Source organism: Anomalospiza imberbis, chromosome 3 (genome assembly GCF_031753505.1).
Source record: "Anomalospiza imberbis isolate Cuckoo-Finch-1a 21T00152 chromosome 3, ASM3175350v1, whole genome shotgun sequence".
NCBI classification, from domain to species: domain Eukaryota; kingdom Metazoa; phylum Chordata; class Aves; order Passeriformes; family Viduidae; genus Anomalospiza; species Anomalospiza imberbis.
The window spans coordinates 81,463,845-81,491,151 of record NC_089683.1 but is presented as its reverse complement, the minus strand read 5'-3'; the positions used below and the strand labels follow the sequence as shown (position 1 = coordinate 81,491,151).

At 39.3% G+C, this 27,307-nt stretch overlaps 1 protein-coding gene across 3 annotated transcripts in view; it reads left to right on the top strand.

The window, feature by feature from the left end:
• The window catches only part of KIF26B (kinesin family member 26B), a 285,582-nt gene that overhangs the window by 214,249 nt on the left and 44,026 nt on the right, over positions 1–27,307 (top strand). For all 3 annotated transcript variants that reach the window (XM_068185364.1, XM_068185365.1, XM_068185366.1), the window contains 5 exons: positions 5,617–5,823; positions 7,383–7,476; positions 9,592–9,854; positions 12,509–12,692; positions 16,513–16,672. In XM_068185364.1, the coding sequence (XP_068041465.1) occupies positions 5,617–5,823; positions 7,383–7,476; positions 9,592–9,854; positions 12,509–12,692; positions 16,513–16,672 (908 nt within the window). The remainder of the gene's footprint in view (positions 1–5,616; positions 5,824–7,382; positions 7,477–9,591; positions 9,855–12,508; positions 12,693–16,512; positions 16,673–27,307) is intronic.

Genomic DNA, 27,307 nt, shown 5'->3' with positions numbered 1-27,307 from the left:
GTGCCTGAAGCAACAGCTGTCTAGCCGTGTCCCTGCAGTAATTAGATAAATGAACCCCAAATGAAATCTTACAGGCAAGAGTAGAAGGAAGTTATAAAATCTCCAGTGTCAATCTCTGCTTGAGTTGCCTCATCCCAGTCTGTGTTTGTAGCTATTGGTGTGTGATACAGATTAGACACAGTTTACCTCTCCCACCTCCTCTGCTCATTTTGCTGCTGATCCGGCAGACAGACCCCTGTGGGCACAGGAGACATGGCAGTGTCAGGGGCTGGACTCTGGTTTCTTTTTTTTATTTGTTTGGCACCAGTTCTACTTTGCAGAGTGTGCTGAACCTTTGTCCTTCTCCACAGAGTATGAACATAACAAAAGGTCCACGACAGGTCACAAACTGAGTTTATCTGGGGAAAATCCTGCAATTAGCAAATTCCTTCTTTGAGAAATAGTAGGTGTGTTTATGGGATGCATTAGATAAAAAAGGAGAAAGAAAAATGGCTCAGGCAACTGAAATTTTCATAGAGTTGATTAAAAGTTTTATGCTTATTTTTACAGTACAGTAGTATAATGATAATACAGCAATTCCCTAGGTTTTCTCTTGATGCTATATATGTTTTTAAAAATGGTGTATATAATTGAAATACATGCACATATGTGTGAAATAAGTACATAGACAAATATACAAAAAAAGCCCAAACCCAAGCCTGTTGAGAGAAGCCTGAACAGTAGAGCTCTGATTCTGCTTTTATTTGTGGCATTTCCCAACTGGAGTAATATTGTGGAATTCAATGACTGTAGAACTCATGTAAGAACAAGTCATGTCTTTGAAGGCAGGAACTGAAATGCGGAGAAGTAAATGGGGGTGCTGTTGGATTAAATAGTTGTCCAGTGAAATGCAGTAAACTCATAAGAGAAAACATATTAAAAATGCTACCAGCATGAGCAGAACTAAGAAGTGAAGTTATATCCTGTAAAAGGCACAGCAGTAATACAGAATAAGTGACCTTTTCTTTTATTCTGTCTCTCTACTCCTAAACTAGAGTAATTCTTGCTGACTTAAGCCAGATTTGCATGGGTATAACATTAGATCAAAATTAGGCCCAGGTTGTTTGTTTTAGCAAGAGCACATGTCTCAGGAGGTTGCTTTCACATTTCCCCATAGAAACAGTCAGAGGTGCATCTGAGGCTGGGCACTGCCAAGACCTGATCACTGGAATTCAAACGAGAATTTCTGGCAGATTGAGTGGTCCCATTAATTGCAAGTGGTATCTCTGAGATGCTTCAATTACAAGAGATTAGTGGGAAACTGTAGCAGTGGACTGACGGAGTAATGACTCATAGGAAGTGAAGCAGAAAACCTTTCTTCTTTTTAAAGAGAAGTTAAATTTATACTTTATTTAAATATAAATTGCAAGCATAAAGTATTAACATTCTTAAACTTCACTCTTCAGTTAGTTTCAAATTAACCATACTGTATTTCTGAGTTCCCCAGAGCAGCACCATGATCTTCAGCCTGTCTGTTCCTTAAACTGACCTGAAGTCTTTTAAGTCCAGTAAGTTCCTGTGCTATCCCCATAGCTGGCTGAGTTACATTTGCCCATCCTTGTGCTGCCTCTCCTGTGGTGTGGATTTTCAGGGGCCAGCACAAACTTTGAGCCTACCCTGCTAATCCCCCAGCTGTAAATTGCATGAAGGACTGTGAAACAGCAGAGCAGGAAGCTGTGGTCTCCCATAATTACTACTGCTGTTAGTTGATTTACTCTTGTCATAACCACTGTTGGGAAATGCTTTGCCTGAATTCTTGGATTTAGGTTACAAGCATAATAATGTTTCATAATGGGGTGTGGAAAAAATGGCTACTGCCAGTTCTTTGAGGCTAGGCAGTGACTGAATTTCTCAGTGTGTCTGGCAGTGAAGTAAGCTGTGACTCTGCCTCCTGTACAGGTGGACAGTGTGAAAGAGACTGCACCAAAAGCTCAGTCATACTGCATTCAGACACAGCCATCAGGAGGGGTCCTAGATCCCCAGTCTCGGGCTGATTCCCTGACCACAAATTTACCTTTCTTCTCAGAAGATCTGTCTGGCTCAGATGTTTTAAAATCTGTTTCGGTCTGCCTAGTTCATTGTGCCACTGTTACATACGTAGTTCTGAATGTGTTTCTCAGGACAGAAGTTTGCCTGTTTTGCCTGCCCATTGGGTTTCTTTTAGAGTCACAGCTCCCATGGCATATAGGGGACATACAGTCTGCACAGTTGGGGTCTAATTGTTTTCTCAATTAATGTAATGTAAATCAAGGATTTGAATGGATTGCACTAGTGTGAAACTGGTCTGGAAGATATTTAAGTGCCTACAAATTACCAGATGAGTTCAAATCATCTATTGTTACTACTTGTATTCTGTGTCCATGACACTCATGTGCCTAGCTTTATTTTTGCTGGCATGTATTTTTGCTGGAGACTGTCACACAGATTTTTGTGTGTGTGCGTGTGTGCACTATGGAATTTGGGCCACGCACTCTGCTGCCCAGAAAGAGCAGTTTTGTTATACTTGGAGCAAAAAGTATAACTTTAAGCAGCCTACAATGTAGACACCTACATCTCAGGTAAGCTTTTAGGATGCCTGTGGTGTTATAGAGAAAGCATGAGGTATTTGTGGAGTTCATCTGTTATAAAACAGAACATGCAAATTCAGTGCTAGAAATGTCTGTTCCTCTCTATTGTCTGCAAAGGGGTCAGACAACTGACTCAGATGGAGACAGCTCCTGTAGGCTGATCTAAAAGGAAGTCAGCAGAATTACATTTGATGTGGTGTCCCAAGAAACACAGACATCTTCATGATGAGTAAGAAGTGGTCCAGCTAAGAGGATATCCACATGTAATCAATATGATATTCCTCTGCCCTAACACATATGAATGTGGTCTTTTCCAAACTAAACTATTCTAGGATTCTGTGTAGTCATGGCACTTAGGGACATGGCTTAATGGTGGACTTGGCATTTATATGTTAACAGTTGAACTCAAGATCTTTTGGAGTTTTTATCCAACCCATGCGATTCTGTGATTCTGTGAACCATTAGGTCTCAAAACAAAAATCCCCAATGCACAGAAGTACAAATGTTTATGGCAATAGCAGTATTTTTCTTGAGAAATGTCTATATTTGGCAGTATTGAGGAGCAATATATGCTGTTTGACAGTTCCTGGAGCTTCTGAGTTGGGCAGATTTTTTTCCCTTAATAGAGGTTCATTTCATTTCTCTGATGCTAGTAAATTTTTAGGATTTTAGATGAACTAGTATTTCACTCTTGGGAAAGAGAAACCTGATGCCTTAGCTTCTATCACTATAGCTGTTGGAAGTTAGGTGGATTTGCACTATTCCTTCAGTAAGAAGTGGCAGGTATTAATCTGATTTTGTGTGAACAGGTTTAAATCCAGACCCATGCCACTGATATTATACCATAACAAAGCCAGTGTAGCTGCTTTTAAAACTGCATGCCCATACAGTTTGGGGCCAGAAAGAATTCTTAGACTGCCTAAGAAAGGTTGTTAAATTTCACACACTGTCCATTCTCCAAAACCCAAAAACACTTAGCCCAGAATATTCTGTTATTTCTCCTTTGCACACAAAGATAAGGATCATGATTTCACAGCAGCCAAAAATACACATAAACTTTTAGGGAAAGAGCTTTCTAAAGCAAGCAAGTATTTTATTTAAAGTAGTTGAAGAATAGCATTTATTTTGTTTTCCAGCAGATCAGTCTAATACTAATGATATTGGTATCTACTTGAAAATGTGGGACACAGAAAAAGAAAGCCAAAGGCATATAAAGTTGAAAGTAGGAAAACAGTACAGGATTGATACTGCGCTTTGTTTTCTTGCTCCCCATAGATTTATAGTTGTACTCCCTTCCTTCTCTGCTAACTTGACCAGTGCTTCCCTTCTGATCTTCCAGGAGACCTTGGCCTGGAATTAACAGACTTTGCCCAGTTCATGTGGACTGACAGGGTGTGTTGGCTGCTGTTATCCTCAGCAGAAGTCAGCTCTGCTTAGGGTTGAGTCCTGAAGCATGCCTTTGGCAAGACATTAGAGGTGGCTTTTACAGTTAGAGGTTAGGTTTCATAAGCAGTTCAGCTGAGCAGGAGGAGAACACATTCCTACCCAAGCAGTATTTTTCATTTTTTCCTCAGATAATTGTGTAAAACTGAAATTGTGTGAGCAGATTTGTGACCATTTCACCATTTAATGACAACTTGTTTGCCAGGTTAAAATACTGGAGTCAAATTACCTGTTAAACTCACTGTCATGCAGAGAAGATGTCACAGAAATACTGGATAATACCAGTTAATATCTGGTCTCATTCTGTTGTTTTCAAAGGAGTTGTGTCAAAAATTATTTTTCCCAGATTTTACTTCTCAAAGTAGCTGATTTATTTGCATGCAGGATGAGCTTGGGCCAGCATGAGATGACACCTACATACAAAGAGCAGCAGTCTCAGTGAGACCAGCAGGAACTGCAGCCCAACTTCTGGGGTTACAGGCTCCTCCCGGAATGCATTTGCCATTCCAGCAGCAGATGTGCTCCCACCCTATGCTGACATGACCCTTTGTGGTCACTTGCATGCTAAACGTGGGTGGGTTTAATAGAAGTGACATATGATTAAGGAGCATTAACATAAAAGTTCTGTCTAGTTGGTGTGAATGCCAATCTGCTCTAGGAGAAAGTTATGCAGTTGTGACTAGAACTGGCAGACAGGTGATGTTCGCCCTCTAAAGTCAGGAGCTCAAATGCCTGCTGGTGGTGAATTTATGGGGGAAAACCAAAGCTAGATTGATTGTCATCAGTTTTACTTACATCTAAATTGCTTACCAACTCAGCTAAGGATACAGCATAACCTCATTAAATCTATGAAGATTTATTTTTGTCTCAGGAATAACATCTTATTATGTAGCTATTTAATGAGTTGTGAGCTAACATGTTTTAACAAATCTTTTATCGCTTATTACATTCTCTCCCTTGATGGTAATTTCAAAATCTGACCATTAAAATGAGACTCTTTTCACAAATCTTTGATGATGGCACTCAGAACTGTGCATTTCATCTTTGCTTTCGGATTAGAATAGTAAAGGTGTAAATTATAGATCTGCCTTTTATGGGCTCTTATTGATCAGGCTGTTTCGTAGAAACCACGGCAGTTCTGAAAGCTTAGCAGTCTAGAGTACCTTTCAGCTTTCTTAATTGGGCCACCAGGGTAATTTTCAATTTATATTGAGAGTAAGGCAAGGTGATGTAATACTTCCTCATTGTACTTGTGTGGTCCAACATCTACAACATACTTGAGTAGCATCAACACTAAAAAACCATGATGTGCATTGTAATTCTCAATACACACATTCTTGTTAAAATAGATCGAGAGTTCTGGCTTCATTCAATTCATAGTTTAGGACAAATTCTGCCTAATACTTCCTGCGTATCCACTGACTTTCACTGAGACACTAGCTACAAAAAGCAAATATGGTTTGGTCAAGTGCAGCTGGAAAATTCATTCAACATACCAGTTGTAGAGCAACCAATGAAACTAATGAGATTAATGAAACGTGCTCATCTTTTGTGTGTTTGCTGACAGGTCAAAGTCATGGTGCGCATTTCTTCCACGCTTGCCAGAGACACGTCTGAGTCCAGCTCTTTCCTAAAAGTTGACCCCCGCAAGAAGCAAATCACACTGTATGACCCATTGGCCTGCGGAGGTCAGAATGCTTTCCAGAAAAGGGGCAGCCAGGTTCCACCCAAGATGTTTGCTTTTGATGCAGTTTTCCCTCAGGATGCATCACAGGTAGGCCCTGTATGATTGGAAGAGCTATCTAAGCAGCAGCGGGCACCAGAGCCAAATTTATTTCTGCTGCAGCAGTAGTACTTTCAATGGACTTCTACCAGGGCTGAATTTGGTCTCCCATGATCATCAGTAATGCATTTGGTTTATTAAATTTTTGCTGAATAATGGTGTGTTTTCTTTATTCTTTAGTGTAAATAATTTCACCTAAAATTATACATTCAATAAATGTGCTAAATGGTGCCTAATGGGAAAATCCTCAATATCAACAAGTTACTGTGTATTATAAAATATTACTGTTGGGTGTTTACAGAGATGTGACCAGAACTACAGTTCTCTAATGCAGTCCTCTATTAACTAAGGGATCAAGGATTATTTTTACAGTGTTCTATTGTACAGTTTGCAATAAGAAGATGGAGATTTTAATCCACAGGTCTTTATTAATGAGTATATATTCAGGTTTCTTATCTTTATTAGACTTTGGTTTGATGAACTATGTTACCCAAACATCATGAGGACAGTAAAAGAGTAAAGTAACATTGCGAAGTATAATTAGAAAACAGCCCTGTAAGGCTAGCTCTGTATTCATAAACCAAACTCAGCTAGGACACAGGACCATCTAAAGTATTGTCACATAATTGTGTCATCAGGTCACTCCCTCATCTAGTCCTGGTCCAAGCAGCTAGCACCTTGCAGTCTAATGCCTGGATGCAGTTCAAAGGACTGGCCTGTGAACAGTCCCTTTCTTGGTCCATTTTATTTTCTGTTGTAGAGATAGTCTAGAAGCAGCCATGAACCAGGATGAATTTACTTGATGTGTTGTCAAATGCAAAGTGCTTCCCATCAAGGCCTAAACTGTGAATTCTGATTGAGTTTCATCCACTGTTGTTAAGCAGTTGCTGTAGTAGCACTGTCGACCATTCAGCCTGCTTAACCTTAAATCCAAGAATGCCTGGGGTAAATTTCTGTGTTGTACTTCTTAAAATACTGCTACAGTCTTCAGAATGGAGTGTACTACTGCAAAAAGCTGAGACGATTCATAATAATGTTGGGTCACCTAGCTAATTACAAAGAGGCTGTTTGTTCCCTTTACATTCCTTATTCACATGCTAGTGGAACTGAACTCAGTCCATAATTGGGCAAATAATTGAGCCTGCAAAAATTCCTCAGTGCTGGATTATTTTTTAATCAAAACTGTATTTTAAAATCCCTTAAATAGGTAGTTCTAACCAACCAACTACGCCCCCTTACAATATGTGTATTTTTTAACCTCAAAAAGGATGTTGATGCATCGGCAAATGAAACTTACTTGATCCAGAACAAAGGTCCTGCTTCATGTGCTTACACAAGTAATGTCATTCCTATCAGCAGCACAGGTTACATGAATGAGATAAGCAGGATTAGATTTTTTTATACCTCAATATGGTATCTGAAGCAGGGAAGACATTAGTACCACTTTCCAGTAAAAATAATGATTTTCCTTGTTATTTTTAATGCTTTTGTTTTCTTTCTTTCTTTCCTGTTTTTTATTCTTTTTTTTTTTTTCCCAATACCTGTGACAGGCTGAAGTATGTGCGGGGACTGTGGCTGAGGTGATCCAGTCTGTGGTCAATGGGGCAGATGGCTGCGTGTTCTGCTTTGGTCATGCTAAGCTTGGTTGGTATTGCTAAATTTCCCTACTCAAGCAGCAAAATGAATATTTTTAATGCAGGATTTAACGGCAGTCTATTAGGTTAAGGAAAACAAAATTTTATTTGTCTGTTTATTAATTGTATTTGAAAGTATCTGTGCATGATCTCGTGCTACATCTTCACTTCTTGCTTACACATTTATTCACTTTTCTTATTGTGTAGATGTTATGCAGCATGCTCTTTGGAATAGAAGTTACCTTTGAATTATTGCTTCATTTCAGCCCTTAAATATTATAGCAATTTTGTCGTTCATTGTCTTCAGTTGTTAATGAATGGTCCAACAGTGATCTACAGTTTTCCAAATGTGTTTGGTGTTGGTGAGGGTTTGCCCAAATGTCATTTTCATCAAGTTGTGTACTATGAATATTCACTCAAGTACTTGATGTTTGTGATGGCACTCGTATGGAGCGTGACTGGGCACTCAAACAGTTTGATTTATGCTCTATTCCCTGATTAGACAGTTCACTCATTACTGACTTTTTTCTACTGGGTCTCCAAAAAAATCTTATTCTAATGGTTAACTGAATGTTGCTGATGGATCAAAACTCACACTTTGGACATGCTTCAATAGCATCTCAGGTACTCATGGAAGGACAATAAAAAGAAGAATCATCAACATTAATACACTATTTTTTTGAAATAACTGGATTTTGAGAGTAATCATGTTTTGTTCATGTTTATATAATTGTATTTTGGAAGTACTGTCTCTTGAATGGAGAGGGATTTATTGCATGTGTGCAATGAACTCCATTCCTTACTATCTCAAATGAACTCCATTCCTTACTGTCTCAAAGAACCGCAGATGTACACATATAACTTAAAAGGATAATTCCGTATTGCAGGTGATGAAGAAAATCAAGCTGTATCAGGCCATGATTATCCCAAATTATAGGCAACAAAACCTGGAGAACACTGAATGCTGCCATGCAGCCAGGTCTGGTACAATGAATGGAGCAGGTTAATGATCCAGTTACACCAGATGGCCCCTCAGACCAGGCAGGAATGACACTAAGATGAGCTCTTAGATATTTAACCCCCCTGCCAAACACAACATTGCAAATGTGATGGAAAAGGAAGCCACTAGATAACAGGCTCTCACAAGTGCTATGCATCTTTAGAGAGGTATCCTAGCTAGGCTTTTGCTGAAGCACGAGTTGGGTCTCTGCAGTTGCTTTGTTAACTGCACCACCACTGTTCCACAAACCATGGACCTACCCAGACCTTGACACAGACATGTGCATAGAAGTATTTTTTTCATTGATCTTTTTCCACATAGATTCAACATAAGAAATGAAACAAGGTAAAGAAGCCACAAGTACTTGCCTGAAAGGATGTATACCTTTATCATTTGGCTTATAAATTTAGGAGCTTTGGAAAACTCATCTAAAGGCATTATATGTAGTGACACCTAAAGCAGTTTAAGATAGTACTCCATGTCTGTTCTTAATTAACAAACTTTTACAGCAAAGAAAAGCCGGAGCTATAATTGCAGATTTAAAAAATACTTAACCAGGGGATGGTTTTGACCCTGATGAAATATTAATTGTAGTGGACCCACTCTTGCACCAAGTGATCACATATACCTGGTTGGTTTTGGGTTTTTTTTCCTGAATGAAGTGACATCTGTGTGATTCTGGGATCAGGTTTATGTCAATCTCAGCTCCAGCATTTGAAATACAATCCAGTGCTTTGACGTAAAATGGTATTGAAAGAACACTTACAGTATTCAAAGTAGAGGTTTTTAGAGACCATTCCTATTCCTAGAGACCATTCAATTCCTTCCATGATTCAACCACATCAGATGCTGCAGCATTGTAAGGTGGGGGCCTGCAGCACCCTGCCTTGGGAATGGGAGATGTCAGGGGAATGCATGAGGTAATGATTTTTGAAAGAAGCTCAAGACTTCATCTGCATTTTCCATGTCCTATTTGTCTACCTGCCTATATTTTCCCATCTCTGACTGTCCTTGTTGCAGTGAAGTTGTTTTCATGAAAGCTGTGAAGGATAACCTCTCTTGGCAGAAGGCTGTCAAAGTCCTGGGAATTATGTTATATTTTCTTCATCCCCCCATTCCTGACAGGGAAATCATACACCATGATTGGGAAGGATGATTCCATGCAAAACCTTGGAATAATTCCTTGTGCCATCTCGTGGCTATTCAAGTTGATTAATGAACGCAAAGAGAAGACAGGAGCGCGCTTCTCGGTCCGGATTTCTGCAGTGGAAGTGTGGGGGAAAGAAGAAAATCTGAGAGACCTGTTGTCCGAAGTGGCTACAGGCAGCCTGCAAGATGGCCAGTCCCCAGGTGTCTACCTTTGTGAAGACCCCATTTGTGGCATGCAGGTGAATCCAAGATTAATTTTACACTGAAACAAGTAAACATAATTTTTTTGGTTTCTTCTGGAGCTATTGAGATGGTTCAAATTCAAGAGCTACCCAGAGCATAAAGTTTATAGACTTGACAGTGTTTATTTTAAAACATGCAAGAACTTCATGACCTGCAGCTGCAGGGCCATCTGCTCTCCTGGCCTAAATATTTGTACCTCTGGTATAAGTGATATAGAGCAAGGGCTTGTGTTCGCAATAAAATGTGAAAACATTCAGACCAAGCAAAACTTCACCTTATTCTTAAAAAAAAAAAAAAAAAAGAAACAAAAGGGTGTTCTCTCTTTCATAAAACAACAAGCTAAAATATTTACAGTACTGCGTAAATTGCTGTAGGCCATTCATATGGCTGTTTATTTCTTTATAAACTACATTATTTATAGCATTTGCATTAGCAGTTTTATGGAGCATTAATTGCTACTTATTAATTGCTGCCAAGAAGTAAATTCCTGAGCTGGGCAAGTCAATAAAAACTCAAACTCTTCTCCGGTTTGGAGTTTTAACAGGAATGAGTAACTGGCACATCTGTTTTCTGGGTAATGATGAGAAATTCTCAGCAGCCCTATTTTCCCCACTTTTTTGGTTTGAGGGGAAGAGGGACCTATTCTTTCATTTTGCTATTTGTGAGGGAGCAAATCTGCTTTTTGTATGAGTAGATGAAGAGGGAGCAAAAGAAGGTGATGGAGCTTGAAAACATTCTTTCATCCTGAAAGGCAAAGGCTGCTTTTGTCGAGAGCCCTGCTGATTCCAGGATGGGGAATGGAGGGAGAAGGGAGCAGACCTACAGGGTCATGTACCCTGTATCCACCTCCAAGCATCTAGAGATCTTGACTCACATCCACACAAGTCATGAACTGTGAGATTTTAAACAGCAAGTAATAAATTTTGTGCCTTATCTCTTTGTGGTTTAAGCTTTTAGGCATACTTAGGTCATATTTTCCATTCTTTTGCATTCTACCTAAGGACTAAAAAGTTGTGTTTTGATTTTAAATAGCAATTAGGCTCCTCATTTTCACTTAACTCCTGACTTTAGCATTTTATGAAATACATACTGTATCCCAAGAGATCTCACCCTCTGGTATCCAGTAACTGGTGCAGTCTGGTAAATATGAGAGACTCGAGTCTGCACAGTTCCTGTTGGGGTGATGGATGGCTCAGTTAAGAATTCGCATATGTACGCTGCATGTGTTACATAACTGTGTCACAGCCAGCATCTCCTTAGAGCTTAACTGTTTATTGTGTGTGCTAAGGTATTTTAGCACAATAGCAATAATAATAAATATTCCATTATGGTCGCTTATTTTCATATAGCTACACACAGTACAGCTATATACAAAATTATTTATTTTAGATCAGTGAAAAAGAGATAGCTCCATGAGACACCTATGTATCTCTGCAGTGTGAAAGACTGAATTAAATTGCAAAGAAAGAAGCCTTTTTATGTGTGCTTACAAGACATTCTGGAGTCATGTGTCATACACCTGAATTCTCCAAATCCTCAGATGAAGGGAGGATACTATATTATAGACATGCAGATATGCAGAATCAGCACTGTGTACAGCAAATGAGTGATCACCATATGTCATACTGTCTGTCACTGGACCTTTCCAAATATGCACATTTTCTTGTTGCTTACATTAGTGAGATCAGCCCACAGACTGGCCTGCCTTCTGCTGGCCTTGTTAACTCCTTCCTGTCCCCCTCCCTCTTTCCTGAGAGAGCTTAGCCTTCAGCTGTGTCACCAAATCCTGTGCACAGCCTCAGCTTTATCTCTCCTCAGACTAATTCATGGTTGCAAAGAAAAAACAGAATTACTGTCTTTTGGAGAACTTTACAGTCAGCTATATTATATAGCAGGGGAAGAAACCCCATGAAGAGGGAGCTCCTTGCTGTTTTTATGCCAGATGAGACAAATCTATCCAATGGGCTGCGGGCTCAGCCCGCAGTACTGCCAAAACTAATGCCATCAGATTGCACAGTCACGTGTCCCGTGCACAGACAAACTAGTTATAGCTGCCATGAAACATGCATGCATTCCTAATGTTAGGAGGCTTTAATAATATCTGCTCTCCTATGCTGTCTGTCACGTAGAAGAGTTGAGAGCAGGCTGGTGATAGGGATCAAAGTCCAGCAAATATGAATGTTTGTACATTAGCTGCCTTCTTCCACTTAATGTATTGCCCTGGCTTATGAGCAGGTGCATAATAAAGGGGCAAGGAAAAGGCTTCTCTTCTGGGCTGCTCCTCATATGGCATGGGGCAGAACACAAGCTTCAGGCATGTTATTTTTGAGATTTATCTGTGGACTGCTTCCTTCTAACACTTTCTGAAGGGTAACACGTAGCTCTGCTGCTGCTGTTTTCCGGCAGCTGTTGAATTTGGGATTGACGTGTCTTCTGCAATTTTTTTTTCCCACTTCTAGCCGTGAGGGCTCCTGGAGGGCACGCTACTGCCACTGCCAGTGTCAGGGGGTCTCATTCCATTGGGCACCTCCGCATTTTTAGTTCCAGTAGGAGCCAATGTGTCCACACCATAAGTTGATTGCAGGAATTGTCTGGTGGTGTTAACCTGTGTGGGAATTTCTCAGCCATTTCTCCCTGGTGTTAACTGCAGCTTCAGAATCAGAGCGAGCTCCGCGCCCCTACAGCAGAGAAGGCCGCCTTCTTCCTGGACGCTGCCATTGCCTCCCGCCGCAGCAGCCAGCGGGACTGCGATGAGGAGGATCATCGCAACTCCCACATGCTCTTCACGCTGCACATCTACCAGTACCGCATGGAGAAGAGCGGCAAAGGCGGAAGTAAGCTGTCTTCTTGCTTCTCTCTGTCTCCTATAAGCCTGCCTGGAAACTGGACCTTCAAACAATATTCTTTAGTGCTGAAAATCAGCAGAGTTCTCCATTCAGTGTGGAGTGGGGCCATCCGTACAAGCAGGCTGTCCAGTGCCTGGTGAAGACCCACCAAAGGCCATTAAAGGCCACTGGGGATTATTACTGTCACTTGTCAGTTTAGTTGTTCTTGTGGAGACACTGGCAGTTCACAGCCCTGTGTGGGCCTCTGTATCTGAAAAAAAAAAGGTGCTTTTCAAATTGGCCTTTATTATTATCTTTACAGATAGTGTTGAGGTCATGGATTAAAATATTGTGGTGACCGGAATTCCTTGCCACCCTTGTGTTAACTGTTCCTCTTTGGCACCTAAATAGGGCAGTGTGTGTGGAAGCTGATGCTGGCAATCCATAAACTGGGAAGCTGATATTGACAACCCATAAACGATACCCTTTCTCAGAGATACATATGTTAGTTGCTGGCCCAGCTGTGTGTGCACAAAGGACTGTCGTGGTTCTTTGTAAAATCTTTCTGGATTTTTCAGATAGGCTTGTTCCCTCTCTTTTTCATGTATGCTTTCACTGGCTTGTGTCTTTACTTCCATATCCCACTTTTAAATGAGGAAAAGTTGCTTCCATGTCTAATTTTATGTTTCTATAATTTTCAAAGTTTTCTTTTTTTCTCACACCATTTATATTTTTTATTATATTTGTCTTCTGTTTCAAATCTTCCAAATTGTTTTGACTGAAGATATGCAGAGAGGGGTTTTGCAAGGTAATTCCAATGATAAAAGATTTGTATACTATAGGAAGCACCCCCACTGAAAAAGAAAAATCTGATACTAAAAATATTTTTTAAAATAATCATTTCTTTACAGGGAAAAATGTTTGTTTGAAAGACACCAGAGAAATCTGCTTCTTTAAATTCACAGGCTTAAGCAGTTCTGCAGAAACAGCATACGTTTCAGCTCCTGGCTCTGCATAGGCTACTGGTAATAATAGATTGCAAGGCATGATATGTAGTGGGTGATCACCACTGTAGTATTATTGTCTAATGTTTAAATGAAGAAAATCTGCACTGACTGTACTTATAGGAGAAAAAAACCAAAAAGTTGCTCTAAATGGAAATGCAGCTTGCATGTATTTAAGTAATAACCCCTGTGGAACTTGCAGTCAGAAATCTCAATTAACTAAAGATTTATTAATTAACCACCCTGTGGTGGAAAGGAAGACTGTGAATGCTCAGACAGAGTGGTTTCTAGGAATAAAATGGCTGATTTTGAGGGAAGAACTATTGCAATTATTTAATGCTCCATAGTTTTTACTGCATGAAAGTACATGTACACAAAGTCCTTTTCTTTTACTTTCAAATACCATTAATAAAAGGGAAAATATTTTTTTCATGTGGCTATAATTTCAGAAAAATAAGACATGATCCTGTTGGATTAGAATACAGCATGCTTTGCCCACTGCCTCTAGTTATATCTTTGTCTCGTGGCCAGACCATACTCCTGTCTTCAAGTTGCCATATCTGAGTGGCCTTACAAGCTAGGCAGGGTCAGATCCCCCTGATAATTGAATGAGGGGGAATTCCAGCTGCTCAGAAAGGTCGCCTAGTGATTATCACTGTCTCCTGCTGTAATGAAGGACTTCTGAGAAAAAAAACCCGTGAAGATAGTGGAGATATGTAGATTCCAGTAACAGGATTAAAAAAGAATAGGAAGAAAGGGGCGGGGGGGGGGGGGGGGGGGGGGGGAAGAAACTCAGCTTCTAAAGGATAAGAGATTAAAGGGCTGGATAACGTGTGATTTTGGTAAAAAATGACTGTTAGAATAAGGCATTGGTACTGTACTTACCTCCTTGTTAAATTCATTACCAGGAATGTCATGAAGCAGGCTTAGCACCATTGAAATAAATTACATTGTGGCAGAACTGGATCACTGTCATTTTTCAGCTGTCAGCTCTGCAAAGTCTCTGTGACCATAGAAAAAAACCCAAGTATTAGGATGTTCTACTTCTTTTCTCTGTAGTAGCCAGGCACATTAGTAGACAACTTGCCTAACAAATAGCTTCATTTTCAGATTAATCAAGTGGATCTACCATCTCAAAAATATTACTTCAACATGTAAATTAAATAAGAAAGAAACAACCAGTAAGTTATCTTATTCTGGATTTCCTCAAGTTGTGTAATCGGAGTATATGTGGAAACAATATGACAGTTTTTGAAAAGTAGTGATTTCTTCCATTTTCTTTTGTTTCCCTGGCATCTGGCAATCCTAGCAACAGAAATATTTATTATATATGATTCAGTAAAGTCAGCTACAGTCATTTGCAGTAGCAACTAAATGCATTTCTTTGTTTTTCTAAATAAATGATTGTGAGACACTCAAGTATGGAATTCCAGCCTTCTGAGAACAGAGATGTTAGAGGACTCAGGGACTCTTTAAGGATTTTAAAGACTCTTAGAGTAGAGACAGAGGTCCTCGGTGATCACTTCTGAGGTGCATATGCCTTACTGGTTCACCAAGGCAGCCTAATTTTCTGCAGTCAGTGCAGGAGCCCATAGTGTCTGTGGATACTTTCTGGTGAGATGCATACATAGAAGTCCAGTGTTGCTTAACACCTGATACAGCTGAAGAACTAAGAGGACTTTAAAGCAGCAGAAGTCACAATTTTAACAATTGTTGACAGAGATACTGGATACATTTTGGAATATTATTCACAAATCCCATGGAAGGTCTTCTGTCTGTGTTCAGCTTCTCTCTTTTTCTTACCAAATGTGCAAGTTGAGATCCTGTGTCAAAAAGGCTGTGAATTAACTTGCATAGAGTTAAACTAAGATGTGCAAGTATTTGTGCTGCTGTTTAAGGTGTGTTTGTGTCCTCAAATATTGCTATTACCTCTCTCTTACAACATAGTGATTCTGTTCTGCTCTGTTCTGTACCTATTAAGTTCCTAGAAATAAATCTGCCTTTTCTTACAGACTACCTCTTGAGAATGGGAAGGAGTGGTCCAAGATCAGATGCAAAAAAAATCAGATAGGAAATTGTTCTGAGATAATAGAGAGTTAGAAGCACTTCTGTGTAGTCTACTTAGGTCCCATCCTTGATTCATAAGGAATCATAGACTTTTAAAGAGAGCAAATTAATCTTAGTGTTTCAATGGTAGCATCTTTTAACTCTGGAAGTAGTATGTTGATGCAGAGTAAACAAGAAAAAGACCATAAAGATCTATTGCTTGTTTTACAGAAACTGTTCCTAGAACAGAGGTGCTACTTCGCAATCCATCACCCACATCTTGGCAGAACTCTTAGCTAAAATGATACTGTGAAAGTATATAGACTTGAGGAAAAGTTGAATATCCCACAGATGCCACAGTGTCTTCTTAAGATACAATATTCAGGATGGGAAAAATAAGAGAAGTATCCTGGCTTACTAAGAAGGAATTCCCAACCTGTAGTTTTCCAGACAGAGAAACAGTAGTGATAGTGACAGAAACAGAGCCAAGTCAAGTGCAAGCTGATCGAGCTATATTTCTAAAAATATAGTCACATTGGTGACTCTCACAGAGTTAAGCCTGCAGGAGCAAGTGAGTACTCAGCAATTTTTAAGCAGGTTCAGAGTAGACAGCAATGTACAGCCATAAAGGCTGACAGTGCATTAGTGGGACCCTACAGCCGTGTCTGCTAAGGGGAATTAGTGAAGGCTTCTGGGTTGTTTCCTCTTCACGAGTCTTTTGCTTTCCCAGGAAGCTGCTTTTGGAGGCCCACACTAACTGTCTGCTTTGTTTATGGCAGTGTCTGGAGGTCGCAGCCGCTTGCACCTTATTGACCTGGGCAGCTGCGTGAAAGTGCTCAGCAAGAACCGCGAGGGAAGCTCTGGCCTCTGCCTCTCCTTGCCAGCTCTGGGCAATGTCATCCTCGCCCTTGTCAATGGAAGCAAGCACATCCCATACAAGTAAGTGGTGGTCTGGGTTGTGCCTAATAAGAGGATGCTTTAAAGCAGTTTGTCTGTCTGTGCCTGAGGCAGATTTGGGAAGGAGGAAAACAGCCTGCTGGGGTCAATGCAGCCCTCTTGAGCCATGGCAAAAGCTGCCTGAATTTCAGTGACACCTTATCTGACCTTACACCTGGTAGCTACACACTGTGTTTGAAACACAGGTTTCAAAGAAAGAAGCCTGCTAAAATAGGACCTAGGTGACTGAAAGATCTTAAGGTTTGAAGTTGAACACATTAGGGTTTTGTTTTCTGTGACTGTTCAAAGATTTTTTTAATGTTTCAAAGCATGTGAGAGTGTTTCATATTTGTTCCAAGGAGAGGAATATTGCTGCCATAAAACAGCACTGTAGAGAAAGTTATTTTGCTGTCCACTGTATGGAATTTACTTGCTTGGAAATATATGTCACAATGAGCATGCGTGTTTGTCATGAGATTCCTTCTGTGATCTAAGGTTTCTTTGCAGGGTTTTTTTACATGGTTTGAATCTCAGGGTCAGCTTTTCATATGCAAAAAAAGAAGTGGGCCCTATTTGCCACAGTAAACCAGTGGCCTTTGCTACTGCAGGTGGCTTCTGGGAAACAAGAGGAATTGCTCACCTAGTGGGTATTCCTTGTGCTCATTTCTTGTCATCACTGCCTCTACCTATGTATCATGTCTGCAGGTCTGAGAGGAAGCTCAGATTCATTTCCCGGCCTAGGGAGTCATGCTACCTTCCTATTGAAAGGTTTCTGATTTTGTGGGTGGTATTGCTTTTCTCTAGCCTAGATCCTAGGGAGTAGCAGCTAGCATCATGGGAATGGTTTCCAGTAGCATCTTGTAATCAAACTGCCATTCGTGAAGGACAGGTGTATGACATCAGGAGTTAGGAACAACAGGATGACACGGAGAATAAACCAAGTCATCCACGGAGCAGTATTTCAGTCCATGCATTTTACCCTTTTTAGCATTTAAAAAGCTGCAAATATGATTATTCGTACATGTCCATTCAAGATTACTTCTTTGTTTTTGTCTTCATTTTGTCAAGTGAAAATCAATTGATATTGGTTATAATCTGTTTCTCTTCCAACCTTTAGTTTCAAAAATTATTTGTTAGTCTGGACTTAAAACATGCTTTCTGGAAATATTCCCATTCCTGGAGCTTAATCAGGCTGGAATTCAGTTAATGACTAACCAAATTTCTATGTATTCATTAAATCTTTCGTGGATCATGCACCTTGTCATAGCATGAAAATACCTTGAATTCTGCATTTCACAAAGTGTGACTCAGGCAATGCTTATCACAAACCTGTCTTTCTTCCTGTTGGATTTTATGGATTGAAGAAAAGGTCACTGGTAGGAATACAAAAGATAATGTTAGTAATGGTCACTAGGCTAGAGCTAAACATACAAGGAATAGTTACCAAATACAATTGTCTTTCCTGGCAATGACTGACCAGGAGAAAAGCATTACCAAACACATCTTCTAATTGCTGTGTGTTCTATCTCTTTTTGCTGTGACTCCCAGCTGTTGCACTTCTGAGCCTACACAGCCAGAGATGACAGCATATTTTCTCATCAATGTCTGTACTACTGAAAGAAGATCAAAGCTCTCTTCAGGCCACAATCCCCTCCTTAGTTCACTCCTAATAAAAATTCTTCCTATAAGAAGATATTATAGAGTGTAGAGAAGTGGTTGGTCATCTGCAATTCAGAGTCAATGTCCTGTTTCTAAGAGGACTTTCAAAAATATACTGGCTTATTTTGGAGCTAACCTTTTCTTCTTCTTGCTGAGAAGAATCTAGAAAACAATTTTCCCATATGTGGTCTATTCCTAAGCAATGGAAATAAGAGTTTTGGTGGCTGGATGAGCATCAACACCATTAGGTCTGTGATCTGGCAGTACAGCTGTGTCCTGCTCCTCGGTGGAGATGAGAGGAAGGGGGATCTGGATATGCATGTGCTGCATTGCAGAAGAGGCTCAGCACCCCACAGATACAGATGATATGTGTTCAGAGGCACCTCTTGTTTAGAGCAGTGACTAGCCTCTCTAACTGGGGTAATTCCCCTTTCTCTAGGGGGTGTTCTCTTTCACTGTTAAGTATAAAACTGTATTTTTGTTAACAGCCTTTTTTGAACGGCACCAAAGGAAAACAATGGAAGCATTTTCTTATGTGACAGCTCTGCACATTGTGTGTGGTCTCAGTAAATTTCCATAGAGCAGCAGACAAAATGGAGCATCTTTTCTGTATCTGAGCTATTAAACAGCAATTAAGTTTTTTATGGCAGCCTGTCAGTAGCCACTGCATGGCTTCCTGGGAACCTGGAAACTCACAATGCATAGTTTTTCTCTGACTGCAAAAATATGGTTCTCTAAACTTTGAGAGGCTCTTAAATTCTCTTCAGTTTTGTATCCATCTTTATCTCCACAGGTAGCAGTTGCAGGGAAAAGCTTGTTCAGATTCATAGCTGGTATAAGGCGATGCCAGTGCATTGCCTTCAGTGGTCTCTGTGTTTGTGCCAGGGATGAATTTGCCTCTCCACCTGCATTCTCCATGAGAGACACATGCTGTTTTTCAGCACATGTTGCTTTTCTTTAGCTTTTACCCATAAGGCTAAGCCTTGGAAACCATTCAGTTGGAATGTCTCCCTTGGGAAGAGACCCCCATACACTCCCATTTTGGGAATAGTTTCAAAGATTTATACTAGCTTTAGCAGGAACTTGTTTTCTGAAGTTGTAAGAAAGTAATGTAGAAATTCTTGGACATCAAACAATATGGTTTGATATGGTTTGGGGACTCTTGTCTGGTATTCAAGTCAAAATTCACATAGTATGAAGATGGGACAAGAATCCCTACAGTGGGAAAATACTTGCAGCTAATGAGTGACCAGTTCACGATTTCTGGGAGTTTGTATATTTCATATATGTATTTTTAATCTCTCTGTAATCTCTCAGTGTCACTATTATTATCACTACTTCCAGACCTATTTTGAACCTTAGTAAGAACATTGTTCTGTCATGGTATGAACTACTGAGTTCTTCCAACTCAGTGTCATATATAAAAATAGAATTTTTATTTGACTTAAATATATTGCCATTTTATGTCACCAGTTTCTTTTGCTCTTGAGGTATGAAGAAATCCTTCAGAAGATTAGGCAAGAATTATTTTCTCCATGGGAATGTCAAATATCTTCAAAAAAATTGGAAAGGGGCGCTTGCAAGCTCAAGGAAGAGCAAGGGAGTCAGTGACCAAATATGGTTGGGTTTAGATCTGCTGCAGAAGGGTTTTGCTAAGATGCAGTAACTGTTAGTGCCATTTTATGTTTTTAAGAGTATTTCAGTTTTATGTCAGTGCTGTATTATGTGCCTCTGATTTCCAAGATGAATGTGTTTTAAACCCTCAAATGAGCACCCATTTGCACAAACTCCAGATACCGGTTTATATAGCTCACTATTCAAAAATTACTCCAGTTGCTAGGCAACATGGGTGGTGATAATTCATGGTAATGCTGTTTTGGAAATAATAATTTTTATGCATTTTAATGACTGTGACAATGTAAGGAAACTGTTTAGAAAAGTGCAAAGCTGTATGAATCTCTTCCAGAAATTGTTGCTTGTTTTATTTAATAGGCGTCTCTCTTAATGTGCTATCCTTATGTGCTAGTGTTTCCAGAGGCATCCTATATTTTCAACTACATGCTTATGCTTATCCAAGGAGGGAGTCTTGTCTGTAAAACAGATGAGTGTGAGTTAAAAGCATGAATTTTATTCTTGGCACTTTTGCTTCTCTGTCCTATGGTTGCATTTCCTGACAGATCTTACATGCTGGTATTGCTTTATTTGATCCTATGTGCAGAAAATAAAACTATATTAAGTGACTGGTGCAAGGTTGCACAAGAGGCTTCATGGCAGAGCCACTGTGTTTTAAGATCTAATCTGGTGTTTAAAGCATGGGTTAATCCATTCTTTCTTTCTGCATGACCTTTGGAAAATAATTTATTCAGGTGTTTATTTCTTTATTCACATTTATAAAACTGAAATAGTAAAAATTCAAATATGATTTCTAAAGGGCATTCAGAGTTGGCAAAAAGCACTGTATACTTTTTCACTATTGCTAGGACTGTTACCTTATTTTTCCCCTTTCTTTAGAGTTAATGACTCACATAAATAGTCCCAATGGCATGCAGAATGTGAGAGGTTTTTTTGTCAAATGTAGAATAGTATTACTTTTGAGTAAAAAGAAAAGGGAGAGTGTTGGATTATAGTATTGTGGTATACTAGTTTAAAGAATGAGCTGTATATCAGATATTTTCTTTAAATTGTTAGTCCATTATTGGAAAAAAATGAAAATGGGGTTTGGATGGATCCAGTGCCTCAGTTTCTTAGGTAGATGGGTGTATCTATCTGCAGTTGTTTCAACTTTGCAAAAATCTGTGTATGAGAAGAACTGAAATGCCAGGTATCTTTTGTTTATATGCATTGCCTTTGCATTTTTAGCATGAGTTATATTATTTTTCTCAGAAAAGATGTTAGGATTTTCAGGAGGATGTTAGGATTTTCTTGGGCGATAATTACTATTAGTACTGGAGATTTTACACTTATTTATGAGCTTGTACAAAGTCCTAGCTTTGTTGGATTCACACAACCATGTCTGCTTACTAGGTCTAAGAATTTAATGACACATTTGAGATATATGTCAAATGAGCAATCTATTTAATGGCTACTTCATCAGCACCTGAAATTAGAATTTTTTTTTTGTTTTGTTTTTCATTAAGAAACTTGAATCACTTTTAAAGTGATTCCACTGCTTCATCTATGTCTTCTATTCCTTAACTTTTGCACCTCCTCAATGAGTATATGATACAAAGGTCACAGTCTTAGAAAAAGTATCTGGTGTGCTCTTCAGAATCTTTGATCCTTCTGTGTTAATTTAATATTGAATATACTAGAAGGTGATGAAAAAATGTTTTGCTGTTTTACTTGAGGAACTGTGAGAGCAGAAGAAGGGGCGAAATGAGGACATGCGAGACAACTGAAACAGAATCACAGGGCTGGGAAATGGTCTAAAATGAATGGGAAAGCTCCAAGAGACCCTGAAATTGTGTGTAGAGGAGAGAACAATCCACAGAGAGGAACAGGGAAGCAAACAAGGAAAAAGAGATAAGCCTATTCAAAAAGAGAAATAAGCCTAAGAAATACCCTTGAATGATCCAATTGTAGGAGAGTGTAGTAGAGTGGTCAATGGATGTTTTGTTGAATGTGAAATAGTTCCCAATTAGCTATCAAAAATATGGTCTATTCAGGAACAAAAGAATTTTTCCTTGATATTTTCAGCCAGGTCTATGTGGACTAGAACCTTGGCTAACAGACACTGAAGCCACTGGAGCAATGCCACCTTGTACCAGTGGAGGACCTGGCCTTAGGCACATGCTCTTTGTCACTAGGCAAGTGCAATGCAGTTGACTGCAAGAGCAATGAAACTCTGTCAAAATGCATATAATGAGAACAGCATGAAAACAATGAGCATCTGGCAATTATGTTCACCTTTGGGGCTTTTCTGTATCTGACAGTTTACTAGGTTAAGTTTCTGGCAATTTCCTTCTTTATTCTAGGGAACTATATAAAATAGGTGGAATTAGGGATGCACAGTTTGTGAATGTAGGAAAACATCCTGCATTTTATTACACTAATTTAATCAGCAGCTCAGGAGCATGCAGATGATGGGTCTGCATGCTCCAGCAATTGCTGTTGTAGTATTCACCAGCAATGCCCTTTATTGTAGGAGAGTTTGTACAGCTGATAGTGGAGATTTGAGCTTCATCTGCACGCATCTTACAGCACTGTGTTTCATCATCAACTTAACAAGAGACAGTAGACAAAATCCTCAAAAGAAGAGCTGCAGTGGAGCTGTCATTTCCCAGCTTTGGGTTTTCAACTCAGTCCTGCCAGTCCGGCAATGTGACAGGAATTGGAGCAGCGGTGTCTGTGAACGTGTGTAATGGGTACAAGTGACTATGTTGCATTCACTGAGCTTGAACTCCTGTTGCACCAGTTTTACAACAGACCTCAGCTGACAAGCTCCATTCTGCACAAGCATTCAAATGAGAAGACCTCAGGCCTCATGAAGTATCTCTTTGAATGCTCTTTGAATCACTCAGCGAATTAGTACTTTATGAATACTGTAAGCAGCAAATAATGATGGACTGCAAAATGAAATGAGAAGGGAAGTGCTGTGGTTTATAGTGAGACTTAACAGCAATTACTAATTGCATTTAAATAGCCATTCCTATGAGCAGCAGATAGCTGCATCACAGAAGGGCACTACTTTGGTCCTGGGCCAGCACAGACGTGACTGGTAATGAACAAGCAATCCAGTAGTGTGCAGTTATTCCTGAAATATAGCTTGAGTGGAACCTAAATAGGCCATTGTGGTAATTTCATACAAAAATTAATCTGTACTTAATTCATTAAAGTATCATTTTGAACCTTCAGTCAGGGTATCCAGCAGTTTATTCTTACCTGTTCCACCATTGGTTCAGGCTCAATTGAACATTAATACATTTTCTCTCATGAAAATGTGGTGATAATTCATTTCATGTATAATTGAACAATTTTTAAATAGTCATATCCTTGGAATAACTACCTCTTGTACAATGCAGCAAATTATCAAAAAGCATGTCATAATTTTTATTAGACTTTTTTCACATTTTTGGTTATCTCGTTTCATTAATAGTTGCATATGGATATGATGTGTTGAATTAAATTTAATTTCCGTATTGATCCTTCTTTGCTTGTACAAAACCAGTGTGACTCAGAGCAAAAAGACATTCCACTGCAGCAGACCAAAGAAAATACCTTTTCTATTTATCTACCAGTATATAGCTGCTTGTTTGGAGTTGTGCATCTCATTGCTAAGAAAAGATTACAGACTGCAGAGAATTTAAAAGAGAAGCAAGAAGAATTATGAATGGTCTGAAATGAAAGGGTTACTCACCTGGAAGAACACTGTGACAGAAATAAAACTTCATAGCTTGTAGGGAAAAGGAGGCCTTTGAGAGAAGAGATGACAACTGCTCTGCAGTGTTTCAAGGATGTGAATACACACAGAAGAGAATTGTGTCGTGCAAGACAAAGTGGCAGAATGATTTCTTATTTTAGAGTAATGATGTGGAGGAATATAAACTTTAAAGCATGCTAACAGGGATTCATATTAGTGGAATAACTACTCAAGAGCTGAAGTGAACACTTAGTTGGTAGAATCATTTAAAAGCAAAATAAACTTGTAACTAACATATCCATTAACAGTAACCAACAATATCCATTAACTGTTGCATAATAAACTGTTTAAGATGGGTTAAGGGCTAGGCTTATGCAATTTCAATGCAGAGTTCTGGGTCCAAATCTTTGACAATTTTCAATATCTGTAGTTCCTTTTGATAATTTATCTTTGTCCTTCATTGTCAAGTGTCTGCGGATGGCCAGCAGTTATATAAATAAACAATAAAATGTGTTCCAGTGTGTCTACTAGAATCAAATCTGCTTTTAGGAGCCTGAAAAACAGTGGTTGGATGGATTGATACACTTTCATGACTGTCAAAGAAATCCAGAAAGTCTCACTGGTGTGTTTCTCAAGACCCTACCCTAGCAATCCAGTCCTGTGCCGGATGATTTAACTGAGTTAACAACTTTTTTACCTTCATCATTTAGTTACACATTTTTTTAAGGTCTCTTTCTCTTCAAATTGCAAAATCAAATTCTCCCAGTGCTTGATCCAAAACTCTATGTAAATCAATGGAAATCTTTTTATTGGGATTTGGCTTAAACCCACAGATTAGAAAGCATGCTTATATTTAATTAGATGAGATAATCCTCAAATCCTTGCTAAGGGATATTTCATGTTCTGTATTTGATGATTAGCAGCTTATTTGTTGAAAGAGGCAGTATGTGATTAAGTGTTACCTAATGTTAAGTTTGTTTGGAATTGCAAGGGACATAATTGATGGAATTGGTGAATGTGAAAACTGCAAAAGTACAATCATTATCTTGATTGGTTGCAAATGGGTCTGTGACCATGAATTTGAAGCTCAAGAACTTTATGCAGAAACTTGCCACACAAATGGGGATTTCAGACTATTGAAGTGGCACAAACAGGACTATTTTTTTTTTCTCTCTTCAGTATATATAAATAGTATTTGTGATTTAACTTAAGAATAAACATAACCTTTGCTTATTTCTGGGCAAATAGTTGAATATTTTTTTCTTCAAACGCCTTCTTTTCTTGGACTCTATTTAGACATCACTCTCTCAAAGGAGTGACATGCCCTAGAAGCTTTTAAGAGAACTGTGTTGTTGTAAGTGGAGGATACTTGAGGCAGTTTCCCTTCCTGCTTCAAGAGTATTTGAATGGCATTACAACTGCAAGATGTTTTTTTACTGAAGTTCTTATTTTCATAACACATTTGGGAGTAAAGCAATGGAGATAATCCTCTTGTGCTCTTCAGATACAAGATTTTGCTGGATGATCAAAGTTTTTGGCTGGTGGTTGCCTCCAGGTCTATACACAATGAACAGATGTGGGTTTTTTAAAATATGCATAGACTTTTTAGATTTAAGCAGGCTAGTCAGATCTATCTTCTGAAATATGAAATTACCTCTCTCATGCTGCAGGATGAATTTGTTCAATTATTTCAGTATTTAATTTTTTTTTTGTAAGTGCCATATAGGTGATATGCTTTCTAGCAATACTGACAAGACTCAGTAAAATTAATATCAGACTTTAGATTTAGCTGTTTTATCTATATTGTCTTTTAGCTTTGTTTTGCCTTATCATCCCATTAAAAAACCTGCTGCATTTAAAATTACTACCATTTAAAATTATTTTCCAATGGGTTATTTTTGAGAGATGGTAATATTTACCAAATTGTTTTCTCCCCATTCCTTAGTTCATACTCTTGGTCAGAAACAAACTTCAGTCTCTTTGAAAATCAATGACAAAATGTATGTCCACACTGTCAGAAATATCAGCCCTTGTGGCTCCCTTTGGTGCAGGTGGTTCCAGAGAGCAGTGGTGGCAGCTGTTTTGGGTGCTGTTACATCTCTCAGCTCAGAGACAGCAGAGAATGAAGGAGGAGGGGCCCTTACAAGGTGAGCTGTTAAAAGCACCTCATAATCTCTGTGCAAGTGGAACCCGAATCTCCTTGGAGCAGTCTTTTAAGGATTGAACACAATTTTCATGTCTGCCTCCAGCTATAAATAGAGTAGCAGAATCTTTTGTGCTCCTAGACTGTGCTCCTTCTCTCTTGGAAACAACAGTTTTCACAGACTCTGAGTAAAGTGTTTTTAAGTTACACGCCTATGCAGGAGGATGAAAATTAGATATAGTATCCAGATCTGCTACCCAGCTGGCATGTAAGCATAACAAACAAAAGTGTTTTCAAAGGCATGTTGTTGGAGAAACAACTGCACTTTTTGTGAGAGGGAGAGAGTGTTCTAGGAGCTCTGTGTTCTCGGTCAGATCATGCCAATGCACACCTCTTGAATCCTGGACATCTCTCTCACGTGTGGACATTACTGGTGTGATGGAGGACAGTTCTCATGTCACAGGAAACTGAGAGTAACTGCTGTAGTTGTAGTAGTTTACATTGATGTATAAACTACAGGGGGGAGGAGGGACTGATGGAGGATCAAACCTGAATAAGATTTGACTCTGAAAATACATGTGAAAGAGAAGCTGTTGGCAGCCTACCACACTGTGCTCTGGTGAGATTTGTGAAATACTCCTGGTTTTTTTTCAGCTAATGTTGCAGCCACTTGCTGTGGAGTGGGTTTTACAGAAAAAGTGAGGGTGTGCTTTGGTAACTTTTAGAATCTTTGCATCATACAGAATACAAAATAAGACTGTTGAGCTGGCAATAGGTTTTCTGTTCTCTTGTTAGGTGACTGCTGCCATTTTGGATGGCCATGTGCTGTGCAATGGCATTATAATCAGTGGCTTTTATTGGCTTTGTGCTACTTGTGATTGCAGTCTGTCGGGGCTGACACTAGGACACAGTCCTTTGTAAGCTCCTTTGCTCCTGGAATCATTTCTCTGTGTGTCAGACATAAAAGTCAAGTGTGTTACACAAGTGGTAAAGTCCTGTGTGTCCATTTGCAGGTCCCGTGTCCATTCTCCTCACACCCATCTCAGTGCAGGGAGCCTCATGGCTGTGAGGGCATTGTTTGCAGGAAGTCTCTGGCTGCTGTGAATCTGAATGTTCATGTTCCCAGGGACTGTCACCTTCTTCCCAGGAGGGCCAGGCAGGGACATAATGCTTCTGAGGCACTGTAGCAGAAATCACCTGGTCTCTGATGGTATCACAGCTACGTATGTTAGGTGTACTCTGAAAATTGAAGTGGCTTTTTTTATCCTCCCAAGAAAATTCATAGTTTCTCTGAAAATGCTATTATATCACACCCTTGGAAAAGATAGTATAAATAATTTTTTAATTCCATTGGCCAGGTTCCATCCATCTACATTGCTTCTCAAAGGAGCAATACCTGATTCTTTTAAGGAATCTGAGCATCACACTAATAGCTGTTCTGATACCTAATCATAGGGAAAACTGCTGTTTCTAAGCA